Below are 15,354 nucleotides of genomic sequence, written 5' to 3'. Positions count from 1 at the left end.
CCTTACAACCAAGGCAATTTCTTAACAGTGCACTATACATGTACTCCAGAAATCTGAATTCTATTCCTATTTCTAATCATGAAAGGCCATATAACCCAAGGTAAACAAACAAAAAATAAGACCAAAACCAATTCCAAAAGTACATTTCAGCTCTCCAAGCACACAACCAGGGGCCAAAGCCCTCACATTCTCCCTTTTGCAAACCTCCAGCTTTAAAATCCTCAGAACAGAAAGGCAGGCATTCAACACAGCCAGATGGGTCAAAATCTTTAGTAGTCCACAAAGCACTAACATGGATGGCAACTCTACCTTTCTGGCCAACTCTAGCTCTTGCATAGTTTTCTGCAGATGTTTCTTTTCCTTCTGAAGTTGCATCTGAAGCTCCTCTATTTCTCGGAGAACACCACTATGTTCCTGAAATTTAAGCAGTTGTCAATTATGCAGTCCAATTTCAAAATAGATGCCAACATCTACACACACACAAACACAAACACACACACACACACACACTCGTGTTGTACAAAGGTAGTCGATTCCTTTCTTAGGAAATCACTGTGAACCAGAGAAAAACCAACAATACTATGAAGTGGTTTTCACATTCTGTATAAATACCCCTAAACAGAACTGACAGCCTTGCGAAGTTCTTTCAGTGAACAGACCAAGTTTCCAAAAAAGTCAAGTAACATGGAGGGAAAGTGCAGAACCTGGTCTATACAAACACAGTTTACAAAGGTCTAACAGAAATCACATCCAATGTAAGTCATGCTTCAGCCCATTCACCATCTCTATGAAGTACTACCTTTGTTTTCTGCTCTCTTAGAAGCTTTTCAGCTTCTAGTTCTTTGTCAGCCTTTGCTTTGGCTCTTTGTATCTCCAGTATCTGAGTTTCCAGCAGCTTAGCATTATTTTGCAGTGTTTCAACACGAGCCAGGAGGTCTTCATTAGCAGAGCGCAACTGATCGTGCTGAAATTAGAACAGTGGAATGATAAAAACATAAGCTGCATTTATGTGCAATGTTAACAGATAAAGTATTTTCTGTGTTTAAAAAAATACCCAACACTGATTTCTATCTAAATCCCGTACAAACAACATTCCTACAGATGAGTTTTGTCCAGCTTAATTCTGTTAATTCAGATAAACAAACAGGTGAAATTAAAGCCATAAGCACATTTTGGTTATTTTGTTCAGTTAATTTGCCCAGCTTTCTGTAAAATGGCAAGAATCAAAGAAATCTGAAAAAAATACTCAAAAACTTATGCTTTCTGCATTATCACTGTCCCCTTGCAACAATACAGTATTTCAATACCTATTGCCACACTCCAAATACAGCTAATATATCATCATTTATAAACAAATGATCATACTATTAACTCCTAAAAAAGGCTGAACTGCAAGCTTTGACTGAACCACCAAGTCTTCCACCAGTACCTAGTAAGAACTCTACTGCATCAGGCATACTTTTGCAATGACTTTAACAGATTTAATTTTGACATTTTCAATTATGTATGGTAGTCTTTATTTTGCCTATTAAGAATGAAGTATAAGTGAAAGATGTCAACTACCTAAACAGCATTTTATTTACAAATTCTTTATAACTTGAAAAATGCAAAGCCTGCATAATCAGCAGGCTGATTATTTATATTATTATTTCTCTTATTCTACTATTATTTCTTATTTCTTCCCATGCTATTGACTACTGGCTTGTGTTTATAAGGAAACAGTGGCCTAGGTGGATCTTTAGTGTATGGGGAATTTAAATCCTAAATACCAAACCCACTGCAGTGAACTTTGCAAAAATGTGTCTCACAGCCTCTTAATTACTATCTAAGACTCTTCTGAATGCCAGTACTCTACAATGCATCCTAAAGTTTCATCCTTGTGAAAAATTCAAAATCCATAATTTATTTGGTATATTTATACATTCTGTTGATCAAACAAAAAAATTAAAAAAAACCCAAAGCCACATTTTGTTGAAGAAATAGAAGAAAAAATGTCTCAGTTAAAGGTTACTGCACTTAACAAGAAGTGTAGGTGTGCAGTCAGAGAAACAGTGCAAGTTTGATACTTGCAGCAGAGCTGTAGGTCCAAAATCAAGCCAGAGATGATCTGCTCTTTTCTGTGAGTTGACCTGGGGTAAATTAAACTCTTTCTATCCACAAAGTCAGATATTCTAGATATATTTATCTTTGTCAAGGCCCAGGTAAGATATCAGATGTTGAAAAGGAACAAATAAACCACTCTGAATTTCAAGTCACTATCTAAAACACACTTAGGTTATGAAACTAAAGTAACAATCACATGATTAGGACTTGACCCCAATAGGCAGAATTAATTCTCATGGTACTTATCAATAGATCAGACCCACATAAAGAACTGACCTGCTCAGATGACACCTGTAGCTGTCTTGTGAGGTCATCTATCTGGCGTTCAAGATTATTTGCTTTGCCTTTTTCAGAATCCAGCTGTTCTCCTTGCTTGTCGTATTCCATCAAAAGATTCTTAACACATACAAACACAAAAGCATAATTTTTTACAAGATGTATTGCATAAGCACATTGTATACCTCTGAGGTGTGCTTACCTAGTATTTCATTATATGAGTTGTCTTACTGCAACATCAGAAATATCAGAATGAAATTAAAGCTATCATTCCATTACAAGCTCTGGGAGAAACCCCTTTCAGTTCATGACATTCTAGAATAATTCAGGTTGGAAGACAGCTCAGCAGATGTCTCCCTCCTGCTTAAAATAGGGTCAGCAGTGAGATGATACCAGGTTGCTCAGAGCCTTGTCCAATCATGTCTTTCCAAGGACCTGCCTCCTAAAATGGAGATGGCTACTCCACTAGGCAACCTATTCAAAAGCTTGACCATTCTCATAACATAAAAATGTTTATTCATGTATCCAGTTGGAATCTCTCCCTTCAATTGAGGACTACTACCTGACTCTCTTCCCTTCATAATGTCTTTGTAAGTACTGGAAGACTCCTATCAGGTTCCTTCGATGTTTTCTCCAGGCTGAGCAACTTCTCATCACTTATTCCAGTCCCTTGACCACCCTGGTCATCCCCCACACTGAAATCACTTCAAGTTATCAATGTCTTTCTTGTGTTTGGGGGGAGAAGGAGGGACAAGAGTGGATGTAAGACTCTCAATGATGTCACAGAATAATTTAGATGATTCTTTAATATCATTGAATCCAAATGTAAACCCGGCACTGCCAAATCGACCACTAACATATGTCCTTAAGTGCCATGTTTTTATTCTTGTATATAAAGTGCTTGCTGTGTTTACTTATTATACTTTAAATACCACCAGGGATCGTGATTCCATTGCTTCCCTGTTCTAATGCTCAAGCACCTTTCTTTTAAAGAAACTGTTCCTAATATCCAATCTAAACCTCTCCTGGTAGAACTTAAGGACATTTCCCTCTGTCCTATCTTGTTGCTTGAGAGAAAAGACCGATCAATCCCCACCTGACTACACCCTTCTTCCAGGTGTTTGGAGAGAGCGATAAGCCTCCCCTGAGCCTGCTCTTCTCCAGACTACATAACCTCAGTTCCCTCAGCTTCTCCTCCTAAGTCTTACAGGGAACAGCTTTCACAGGGAAGCAATGCTGACTTGTCACCTGCTTCTGCTTCATGTGCCCAGAGATGTGCTCCAAGAAGACTTGCTTCCAGGAAATTACAAGCTTGTCTTTATCATTTAAGGATTTTCAAACTGATCTTCAATTTTACGTACTTTTCAGAATTCACAGGGATTTATTTTTTGCCTAGCAACATATTGCTTGGTATGTATGATGCCAGATTCAAAAGGGTTAAAAATAGCATTCCAGTAGAAAGGAAGTGTCTCATTTTCTTCTGACAGCAGCTGCATGGTTCCCTTAAGAGAACCTTACATTTCTTGATTCTGGTATTCAACTGCACTGACACAATTTCTTTTGCCAAACATAATTGTGCAACTAAATAGCAACATATATCCAGACTAGGCTTCAAACCCGAAGTATTTTCTGACAGTTTACTATCTTTAGTGAATGCAGCACTATTCTTACCTTATAGCTTTCAGCTCCTTGAATTACATCTTTCATTGAAGCAGACAATTGATCTTTTTCTGATCGAACCAACTCCAACTCTTCCTTCAGAGTCTGCATCTTATTAAAAAGAAGAGTGTGTCATTAAAATAAACCCCTCCATGCAGAATCTTATACATATTAGGAAGTAATCAGGGTACCTCTTTTCGGCTGGCATCTAATTCTTTCTTTGCTTTCACAGCAACCACTTTAATTTTATTTAGCTTCTCTCCTTTTTCAGCAGATTCTTTTTCAAGCACCCCTAAAAGAAATACATAAGAAAATTTAAAATTACACCTTTCCATTTCTTCCCAAGAAATGAAATTAAACGAAATTGAATTAGAACAAAAACATCAGCAAGACTTTAAAACCAAACAAAATATACAGCAGGGGGTCAAGCATTTAATTTGAAGCTAAAACACCCAGACACAGAGAGAATTTAGAGACAATCTTTCCTTGGACAATCTTTCCCCATTTCAGAAGCTTTCATCACAATTAAAAGTGATATTCCTGTCTACTTCTACATAAATCTAACAACTCAGAAGCATTTTCCTGCTTTTGTGTTGGGGTAACTGCAATAAAGCAACAGTAGTTTTGGCAGTGTTACTTCCCTTTCCTTCTGACAGCCTCAGGGATTCTTACTGATAAATTTCCCACATTAAAAAATAAAGATTAAATCCACTACACTGTTTACAGACAGATGTACAGAGGAAGAAAAAGCCTTAAAAACTACCACATCATATCCCAACTTAAAATTGCTAACATTTTAAATCTCCAATGGAAGGAATACTGTAGGAAGATGCATTAATATCCACTTCCCCATCTTCCTCAACTTGTGGAAATACAGGACAATAATGCAAAGAAAGAAAAGGTATATATCCAAAGAAGCCAGACCATTTATACAGCAGGAAAAAAGTGAGAAAGATACCAATTTTTTCTTGAAGCTCTGCTACTGAAGACTGTTGATCAGTTTTCCCAGTCATTGTCTCCATTAAATTCTGTATTATAAACAAAGATATAAGAAGTATTACAAACATTTCTTTGTGCTACCTGTTTTGTTCCTAACAAGCCACCAGAAGTTTCAGCTACAGCTAAACTATGTTCTTACAACCAGGAAAGCCTTTGTGAGCAACTTTGTATCAGCTTGGTGAAAATACAGTTATGCTGAAAGCAGAACATGCTAATCTTTTAAGAACTGCTTTCCATCCTGTCCAAGAACAAAAAAGGGGAGACACCCTCGTTCTGCAGCTGTCAGCTTTACTAAACCAGCAATTCGCAAGACCTGAAGCTAATGCAGATCAAGACGTTTTGTTTGAGATGGAACCATAGAAAGTTAGAGGTGAAAGATTATGAGGTCAGGTAGTCCATCTAGTCAATTGATTGCTTCAAGGGATATTGATGGGAATAAAGGTTCAAGTACAAGCAACTTTTGCCAAAAAAAGCGTTATGATTGGTTTTGTTTAATTTTTTTTTTTCCTGGGGGAAAGAAGGGAATTCTGGGGTGCTAGAAAACTCTGAAATATATGCTTTCTAGGAGGGAGACTCAATTTGAGGCCAAGGGAAAAAAAAGAAAAAAACAAGAAAAGAGAGAATTGAAAGTATTTTTTGAACCTTAATTCTGAAGACTTTAGAGGTTTAGTCTTTATACTTCAATAACAAAATATAACCTTTAGAGAACTCAGTTCGTCTTTCACATTTCTAAGCTCAGTTTCCTTTTGTTCCAGAACGAAATTTAAGTCGTCTTGTTTTTCAGGTTCTTTTTGCTGTTCTTGTAATTGGCTTTCATAAAGAGCAAGTTTTTGACTAATTTCTTCAGTATTAGCTAAAAGATCTTGATTTTCAATCCTTATTTTTTCGCTGGCATTCCTCAGCTCCTGGATATCGTGTTGAAGCGCTTCTTTTTCAGACAATACTCCTTCCAGTTCTTCTCTCAAGAGATTTTTTTCTTTTTCAAAATCCTGAATCAGGGATCTATGTTCTCTATGTTGAGCTGCATTTTCTTCCTCTAATCTCTCAACTTCTCGCCGCAAACTAATGACTTCTTCCTCCTTTTGTAGAGCAAGGCACTGCTCTTCTTTAATTTTTGACAAGCATTCATTTGCAATTTTTAACAAGTTAAGAGAGTCATATTCTTCATTAGAATCTGAAATGCTGAACCCCACTTGCTCAAGTAGGTGGTACAGCTGTGTTCTTACAAGGGATGTGTGCACTTGTTCATTTTCAAGTAATGCTGATATATGGTCTTTTTCTGCAGTCATCATTTGTAGTTTCTTTTCTAAGTTTTCAGACTGCTCTTTCAATACTAAACAACTATCTTTTTCAGATGTAGTCCTTCCTAGCTTTTCACTTAATTCACCTTTTTCCTGACTGAGTTTCCTATTTTCCTCATGAAGAGTGTACACTTCAGATGAAAGCTGTTCTTTATCACGCACCAGAGATTCAATCTGTTTTTCTAGTTGCTCTAGCATTTGACTATTTTCACCCTTTGAAGTTAAAGCTTCATTCAGTCTCTCTGTTAATTCCTCTACCTTTTGTTTCAGGTCATTATTGCACTGGTTAGCAACATCTACTTCTTGCTGAAGTTCCTGAATTTTAATTCGTTCTTGCTTGCACGTTTCCTGAAGGGTTTTTCTCTCTTCACCCAAGCATTTTACATCATTTAAAATATCCCTGTTTTGATCAGTAAGAGCAACGATCTTCTCTTCCAGTTCTCTTACAGTAATCTCTTTTTGGTCAATGGAACTTGTCATTGTGCTATTGTCCTCCTGAAGACTAACGATTTTACATTTAAGTTCTTCTATCTCTGACTGATTAGATGACAATTTTTCTACTTCTTCCTGAAGGCGATTTACAGTTTCAAGGAGAACATCCCTTTCATTGAAAGCAGCTCGAAGTTTCTGTTGCAGTTGACTGACATCAGAAGCTTGCTGTTGTTTCATTGATTCAAACTCCTGGCTGATCTTCCCAGCAGATTCGCCTAGCTCAGCCTGTAGAGTTTCCATTGTTTCTCTCAGGCTATTGTAACTGGACACTGCTTCTTCCTTCTCCTGAGTTAGCTTTTCAAGTTGTTCTCTAAGTTCCTGCATTTCAAAAACTAATGCCATCTGCTCTTTTTCAGAACCAGATAATAACGTTTCGTTTAGTTCAGAAATTTCTCTCTGGTGTTGATCTTTCAGAGTCTGAATCTCTAATTTGTGCTCTTTTGCAGCAGTTTCATAGTGCTGTCCTGCTGCTTGAAGCTCCAATTTTAGTTTTTCAATTACACAGCAGCAATCTTCTTTAGTAAGCTGCAATTCATTTATCTTAAAATCCAAGTCTTCCCGCTCATGAAAGTACTCATCCTTCATACGATGGATTTCCTCTTCCAGTTTTATCTTGACATTGCTCATATAAGTTAACTCGTCTTTTAATATACTATGCTGCGACTGGAGTTCTTCTAAACTGTGCTCCAGGTACCTAACTTTTTCCTCCATTTTTGCTTTTACACAAGGTTCTTCTTGTGTATCTGCAACATCTCTCTTGTTTTCTAAATTTTTATGTAAGACTTCTCTCAGCTGCTCCAAGTCATATTCACGCTGGTCAGTCTGAGCACTCATTTCATCCTGGACATTTTTCTCTGTCAAATTGTGCTGTAACTGATTTATTTGATTTTGCTTTTCTTCATTTTCTTTAGATGATATTTCAATCTGATGCATTAGTTCTGACAACTCTTCCTGATGAGCAGTTTTTAATTTTTTAAGCTCTTCATTCAGAGTTTTTATTTCATTATGGTAACACTGAGAGTTGCTTTTAATAGTTTCTTGCAGATTTGTCACTTCTTTGTTTTTGTCTTCATTTACAGCTTCCAACTGCTTGTTCAGACACAAAATTTGCTCCTCATAAGTAGATTTCATTCTTTGGACATCATCTTGTAATCTTTTAACTTCTTTTTGACTATCATTGTAACATTCAACCTGTTCCAGCAGTTCCATTTGTTTCTTCACTTGTTCATCCAATTCCATCTTCAGTTTTTTTAAATCCTCATTGTGCTTGCATTGCGCATTTGCTAATTCACTCTTCAGAGCTTTTATTTCTTCCAGAGAGTCAGTTCTTGCTTGTTCCAGTTGCTTCTGCAATTCTTCTGATTTAGCCACTGCAGCCTAGACAAACAAACAAATTATTAAATACTGGTAATGTAGCACACAGAATTTCCAAGTGAACTGTTTACAATAATGAATTAGAAAACCTAGTAGTCCACAGTTTTAAAAACTGCTATAGCTTTTAAATATCTGACTGTATTAGGACAACTCCATTCAGAAGTCACTACACAGAGTACAAGAACATTTGCAAAATGAGAAAGAAAAACTAAGTCTTAGATCATGTTTACCAGCATAATTTCACAAAATGGTCACAACAGACTTTAGCAACTATTCTGATAATGTATTAAAGATCAGATAACTTTTAGTGCATCAAACTCAGGTATCTGGAATATAACAATGTCTATCAATTGCAAGCAATTCAGTCTTCTCTTTATCATTAATTGAGATTATTGATATAATATGGGTGCCTTAGCTGACAGGCTCCTCCTAAGGAATATCTAAAGGTAAAGCTCACTTGAATATCTAAAGGTTTACCTTGTAAAGATAAACCTGTGCTCCCATGAAAAGATAGAGCTGATTGATCGAAGCCTATGTAGGCTTTTAATGCACAGACTGAATTCTTCTTGCAGCTGTGGATTTAAACAGTGTACATAAGGATTTTTTATTTATTATTATAAACTGGGGGGTACAGAGAAAACATGCTTTAATATATAAAGCCTTTATATTTTTTAGATTTTTTAAGAGATAGAACACAGGTAAGTGAAGAAAAATATTAAAATTAGATACACTACAAGCAAAGCTAGAAAATAAACAAAATTCTGAAATATTTCAGTAATGTTCCGCGGCTCATTTCAGTACCTCTGCTTCTTGCTTTATTTGAATGTTTTCTTTTTTCAGAGCTATGCACTGCTGCTGACTTTCAGCTTTTTCCAGAAGCACAACATCCAGCCTTTCTGTGAGAGCCTAATATTAAATGAGAAAGATCACTGAAAGAAGGGTTTCTTAACAATGGAAACACTGATTTCTGCAAAATGTAGGAACTCATATATAGATTATGACACTTTATGTCAAATAAACACATCAGTCAGCTATTTAAAAATTGCTTTCAGCCCAAATACAACTGACATGAAACAGGTAGACTAAAACAATGATTTTGTGTTCTTTTAAAAATTGCACTTGTGACCAGCTAATTTTTTATTACCAGGTAATGGTAGTGAAGTTCCCTCTCAGTAGAAAAGAAATCTCTATCCAAATTATTCAAAATAATTCTCTAAGTAAGAAATTATTCCTCCTCACTACCAATTTTCATTTTCATATGCTATGACCCTTATCTTCAGAAAACATCCTAAAAGCATTTCTTGTGACATGCAACTTTAATTATGTGTTTCTAATCTCATCAAATGACTGTCTCAGAACTTTTCTACATGGCTGAAGCCTTTCTGCAATGGTCACTCCAAAATAAACTAAAACTGGTCTAACCAGTCACAGGAGGAAAAGTCTTACAGGGGCCATTCTAGTCACAGAATAGATTGGGTGGGCGGGGACCTTTAAAGGCCATCTAGTCCAACCCCCTGTAGTGAGCAGGCACATCTTCAACTCCATGAGGTTGCCCAGAGTCCCATTCAACCTGATCTTGGGTGGGGGATCACCCCTTTCCAGGGGTGGGGAATCTACCACCTCTCTGAGAAACCTTTTCCAATGTTCCACTGCCTTCTGTGTAAAAAAAAATCTTCCTTACATCTAACCTAAATCAACCCTCTGTTTAAAACCATTATCTGTTGTTCTATTGTAACAGACCCTGCTGAAAATCACATCTTATGAGACCTCTTCAGGTACTGAAGTGCTGTGGTAAGTTTTGCCTGGAAAGTAGACTACTCTGTACTATTCCTCACAGAACCAAGAGTGTTTGCTGGCAACTGGAGTAAGGATGTGAGGGGAGAAGGAAAAAAAAGAGTTTTTGGAAGTGTCTTGGATACCTGCAGATTGATTCCACTCAATTTGAGTCACAGTTTTCAAGCTATTAACTATTTACCAAATTAATTCTGTGGATATATTTCAGCTGACTTTACATAATACAATAGAAACAAACTACATGTTCCTACCTGAATAATATCATCAGCTCCTGCAGCAGCTGCTTTAGATCGGAGTTCTTCAATTTCTTTCTCCAGTTCTTAAAATGTAAAGAAATTTGACAGTATGTATTGATGCTGCATTACAGTAGCAAATGTTAGTAAATCCTTTGCCTGACAACACTTCTATTTAAATCAGAGAGGTCTTTTAGTTCATCAGCTTTTGTTTTGTTTTAGACAGGACTAACAGAAAGAGAACAAATATTCATTACTACTTCTCCAGTCCTGACCCCAAAGCATGGCTTCCTGAGGGAGCAAAACTTCCTTGCTTGGATAGAGGGACAACAGATAGAAATTTTTCTGAAGATCATCTTACCTTCTATTTCATGGTCAATTTAAATCAGAGGAAAGATACTCAGTTTCTACTGTTTCTTTAAAAATAGGCAGCAAGCAGAACAGCAAGATCTTATGAATAACCACACTGAGGAAAAGCCTGGTAAAGCCCATTTCTGTATTGTTATTGTTTCAGAGGGCAGCTACCATCAGTCAGCAAAACTGTCATTCCAAACAAGGGGAGGTGACACCAGTTCAAGCAGTGGGCCACAGGAGGAAAAGGGACAGCAGAGTGGACAAGGACAGCACATGAGAGGACAGATTTACAGGGACTGTAAAGTGTTAAGCATAAAATTTTGTTTGGTATATTTTATAATTTATTGTTAAAGCAATAAATGATCAAATATAAAGTAGCAAAGTATCTTAAAGAAGTTACTGTACTCTACAACAAACTACACTCTACTAATTATGCAAAAAAATAGGAGACATTCCTGCTCCCATTTGCTTCCTGAAAAGCAACCTGCACCAATATGGGGAACAGACAATGACAAATCCCACTTCAACTTTTCCACAAGCTACACTGTTCCATCATGCCACACTGTCAGACCAAAATTAATTTAATACCTTTCAAAAGCAATGCTTCTTTTCTTCTCTTTCTTAATCAAATTAATTCGGTCCTTATCCTCCCACCATAAATAGCAAAACTGAAGAAAAATAAAATCTAGTGGTTTTGCCTAGAATTTAAATCTGCCTATCAAAAGCACACAGTGATATTTGAAAAGGTCAGGTAGTGCCAAGCATTAAGGCATAAATTGCACTTTCCAGTAAGATACCTGCACATCTTGACTTCACTTTCTGTATAAGCATCATTTGCTTTTTTGCAAACTTGATGAGGTCTTCTTTGGGCAATGTGTCCAGCTGTAAAGAAAGAAACTATGTATCAGAGAAACCAGTTCCTCTAACCCAGAGGGAAATACAAACAAGGCATTTTAGCATCTCACTGCCAAAAAGCTGAATTTTAGGACAAGAAACTCTTGCCATACATTTGCCAGAAGAGTAACATTTCAAAGAAGAATAACAGTCCAAGTTACTGATGTTCTGTTGTCCAATTCTATTATTTCAATTACAGTAACAGAAACTACTCCTCATTCTGTACGTGTCTGAAACAATTCTGAAGCACACAATTGGGCAGCGTCACTTAGGAAAACTCAGTTAGGAAGGATTACAATTCAGTAATATAATTTGAGCAATATTTTGAAAATAGCTTGCTGACCTAACATTGTCACTGTTTAAATTTACTTCCTATGTATGCAAAGATGTCTGGGTCCATTATGAAACAGACTGCTGCCAAAACTAGATGCCATTAATAATTTATCAAATATAACAGGAAGTGAACATACCAAAAAGATTTTTTTCCCCTCATGATTTCCAAAACACTTTATCTTAATGTTTATAAGTTAATTGTTCGTGTCTAGAAGAAATATTAAAAATATCTTTGTCTTCCTAGTAGTCAGAGCTTGCACGCTAACCCTTCCAACTGCTGCTAGTCAAATAAATTAGGTTTGTGAGGACTGATTACCTTGGATTTGCCTGATCCTGGTGTTCCAGAAGACCCCACCATCTCTTGCCCAGCATCTTGAACCTACAACAAAATGAAGTACAATCTGCAGTAACAGACTTTTGGTGTAATACTACCAAAAGAACTAACTGAAAGGCTCCAAACAGAGAGGAACTGAATATAGCAAAAGCACAAGAAAAAAAGTAAACGAAAAATTTTAAAACAACATGTATTTGTAGGATGAATCAGAAACAATGGAAAAAGATCTCCTGTGATTATTAGAACAGCAGAATAGAAAGCTCCCAATGTCCAAACCAGTATGATCTTATGATTCCATTACTGAATGGACATGTATAGCTGATACAGTATTGCAAATTAATTTTATTTACAAGCGTATCAGAATTGCAGTTAAATCAAACCTTGGGAACTTTTGAACCACATAAGCTCCTAATCTTTTTTTTTTGTTTCCTTCTTAAACACACTGGCTTATCACTAAAATTGTCAGCCTATCAAATATATTCCAAAAGACTCAGAAAAGTTGGGGCTCATTTGGGCAAATTATAACCCCTCTCTTTCTTTTTTTTTTAAGCATACTAATTCCCACTAGGATTGTTGGCCTAACACACATATCTGAAAAGGCTCTGCAAATTCTGTGCTCCCTTATCCCTAAAAGACATGCAAAATGCCTTCCTGCCTTCCACTGTAAATTTCCACCTGGGAGACTGTTACTTTACAGTGATTTATATGGGATATGCTTATGTATAATCAGGACCACAAAGAAATGTATGCAGCCACAATGCTGCGAAGGAAAAGGGAACAGACGCTTCCAATATATTAGGAATAGCATTTCCAAGCCTTCGCCTTTACCCTACTTTTTTCTTCATACTATCTATCATATATGCATGAGTATAAAAGTGAAGAGGTGTATATAAAAATATTTTTATATATCTAGATGTGTGTGTGTGTGTGTGTGTGTGTGTGTGTGTATGTATACACACCTACCCTCACTTTTATTCTGCTACTCTCTTCATTCTGCCAAAAAAAAAATCAAAACCCTTATAGTAGGAACTAAGGAAGAACCATACTGGAATGGGCAATCACTAATAATTTAGACAGAACAGGTGATACAGATAATAAAAAGCATCACCTTTAGAAATATGAGCTCAAGCACAGACCAAGGACAAAGACAGTTATAATCATTGATGCACACATATGCTAAGTATTTGGGGTTTTTTTAAGACAGCAAAAAGAAAGTTATTAGGAAAAAATGTGCTGCACAGCATTAGGAAAAACAAAGCTATGAAGTTTCAGATTTTCTTAGCATGTAGAACTTTATCAACATTTATACTCCTAATATTTTAGCACTTGGACAGCATAATGAATTATAACAAACTGCATGTACTGTTCAGAAAATGACAGCTCACTACTCTTCATACTACAGCAAGGTCAGATAAATTTTCTTTTCACAATACTTTTACTCCTTACTATTTTAAGCTAATACATACAGAAGCATAATCACTTGCTGTGTAAAACAATGCATCCAGTTTTGCTGTCCTGGTAACAGAAACCACAGGCAGCTCATGTTGAGGGCTTCACCCACTTGAGTTAAAAGAAAAATGAGGAAGATAAGCTACCAAAAAACCCTGAACTTTTTATTGATTAGTTGCATCCGAGCTGTAAGCCAGCAGCTATTATGCTTTTGAGCCCAATACAATCCTGCATAGTTTCTAGTCCACCATTCTGAAATCTGGATGCTTCCATAGTTTACTGATATATATATATACACACACACACACATACATACATTCTTTTTTTAGATTTTATTTCAAGCCTACTTTACCCCCTACACTTAGGGGTTTCCAGGCCACAATTCAAGATGCTTTATGTATTTTAACAGCTATCTATCCCTTACTTTTGCAATAGCTTAATATACTCTTAGAAAGCCTAACCAATGCATAAATGCAATATATTAACCTTTGCTGTGAACTGTGGCATTAGTGGCCATCATGAACAGCAATTTTCTGAGCAGCGTGCAACTATTAGACATCACCAACCCTAAGTGTACCAAGTCATATCAAAACGCTTGTGATTGCTTCAACCAACAGTGGCATTGAACCTCTATTAGAATGTGGCACACAAGCAGCACAGACACTACCAGAAGAGTTAATTTAATGTGTGAACTTAAAAGTCCTCAACGCTGCCTTTAGATTTGCCCTGGTGTTTATAAAAGCTACACTAGATACAGACACTTCAGTGGTTCTATTTGTTTGCGTTGGTAGGTGTTTCACAGCTGACGTCCTGTTAACACACCGGGTCACCTCAGTGAAAAAGGAGCCCTTGTTGGCCCGTGGGCGCTGTCACACAAGTGACCACACAACGCCTGGCCGTGTGTCACCGAGTGTCGCTGCCCTCGAGCCCGCGCCAACAGGGCGACGTCCCCACCTTCTGAGCAGGAGGGGCACCACACCAGCCCCTGGCAGCCCGCACGGGCGCTCGCATTTCCGCAGGCCAGAGGCAGCGGCAGCAGCAGCGGCAGGGCCCCTGCCCGCCCCCGGCCTCCCTCACAGCTGCCGCCCGCCGGGGCTGCGCCACCCGCGGGGCTGCGAGGCGGCGGCAAAGGGCGCCCAGCGGCCCAGCGCCCAGCGGCCCCCGGGCTCCTCCGCCCGCACCGCGGGAAGGGAAACCCGCGGAGTGGGAGGGGCCGGCCCGCACCTTCCCCAGCCCCCCGTGCCGCTTGCCAAGGTCACGCACCGCCCCCTCCGCGCCCGCCCCAGCCGCGGTGAGCCCGAGGGCTCCGCGGCCCCTCTGCCCAGCCGCGTTACCTCCATGGCGGGGCCGGCCGGCTGCAGGGGCGGGGAGATCGCGGCGCCACAGCCGCTGCCAGCGCCGCTACATCCTCCCCGAGCCGCTTCCGCCTCCGTCATCCCGGCACGCCGGGCTGGCCGGGCTCGGGCCGTCCGTCACGGAGCGCCGCCCCGGGGGACGGGCGGGGCTGCGCAGGGCCGCTGCCCGGGCGGCGGGAGCCCCGGGCTGGGCCGTGGCGTCGCTGCCGGCCTCGTGTTCTCGGCCTTAGAAAACGCGGAAAGGGGAAAGGGTACGGCTGCAACACGAGTGCACCCCGCTCTTCCCTGTTTCTGAAGGGCGCCTAAGGGCAAAGCAGCGCTGCAGGCTCTTGTCTCGCTGCCACCATAAGGAGAATGTGAGGTGGAGGGTGATGTGCTCGGGTAGAAACGTAGCGATTTAAACC

The 15,354-nt window shown here is 38.8% G+C and overlaps 1 protein-coding gene across 1 annotated transcript in view; it reads right to left on the bottom strand.

The window, feature by feature from the left end:
- The window catches only part of GCC2 (GRIP and coiled-coil domain containing 2), a 29,902-nt gene extending 14,796 nt beyond the window's left edge, over window positions 1–15,106 (bottom strand). Inside the window, exons 1-12 of the mRNA XM_030279195.4 lie at window positions 14,930–15,106; window positions 12,129–12,191; window positions 11,383–11,467; window positions 10,250–10,317; window positions 9,006–9,110; window positions 5,736–8,207; window positions 4,997–5,066; window positions 4,230–4,330; window positions 4,051–4,149; window positions 2,380–2,499; window positions 800–964; window positions 310–414 (exon numbers count right to left, since the gene is read on the bottom strand). Coding sequence (XP_030135055.4) covers window positions 310–414; window positions 800–964; window positions 2,380–2,499; window positions 4,051–4,149; window positions 4,230–4,330; window positions 4,997–5,066; window positions 5,736–8,207; window positions 9,006–9,110; window positions 10,250–10,317; window positions 11,383–11,467; window positions 12,129–12,191; window positions 14,930–15,031 — 3,555 coding nt within the window. The 5' untranslated portion in view covers window positions 15,032–15,106. The remainder of the gene's footprint in view (window positions 1–309; window positions 415–799; window positions 965–2,379; window positions 2,500–4,050; window positions 4,150–4,229; window positions 4,331–4,996; window positions 5,067–5,735; window positions 8,208–9,005; window positions 9,111–10,249; window positions 10,318–11,382; window positions 11,468–12,128; window positions 12,192–14,929) is intronic.
- Between the last annotated feature and the right edge of the window lie 248 nt (window positions 15,107–15,354).

This window comes from Taeniopygia guttata, chromosome 1 (genome assembly GCF_048771995.1).
Source record: "Taeniopygia guttata chromosome 1, bTaeGut7.mat, whole genome shotgun sequence".
NCBI lineage: Eukaryota > Metazoa > Chordata > Aves > Passeriformes > Estrildidae > Taeniopygia > Taeniopygia guttata.
The sequence above is the reverse complement of the archived record's forward strand: the minus strand, read 5'-3'. Positions and strand labels throughout refer to the sequence as shown.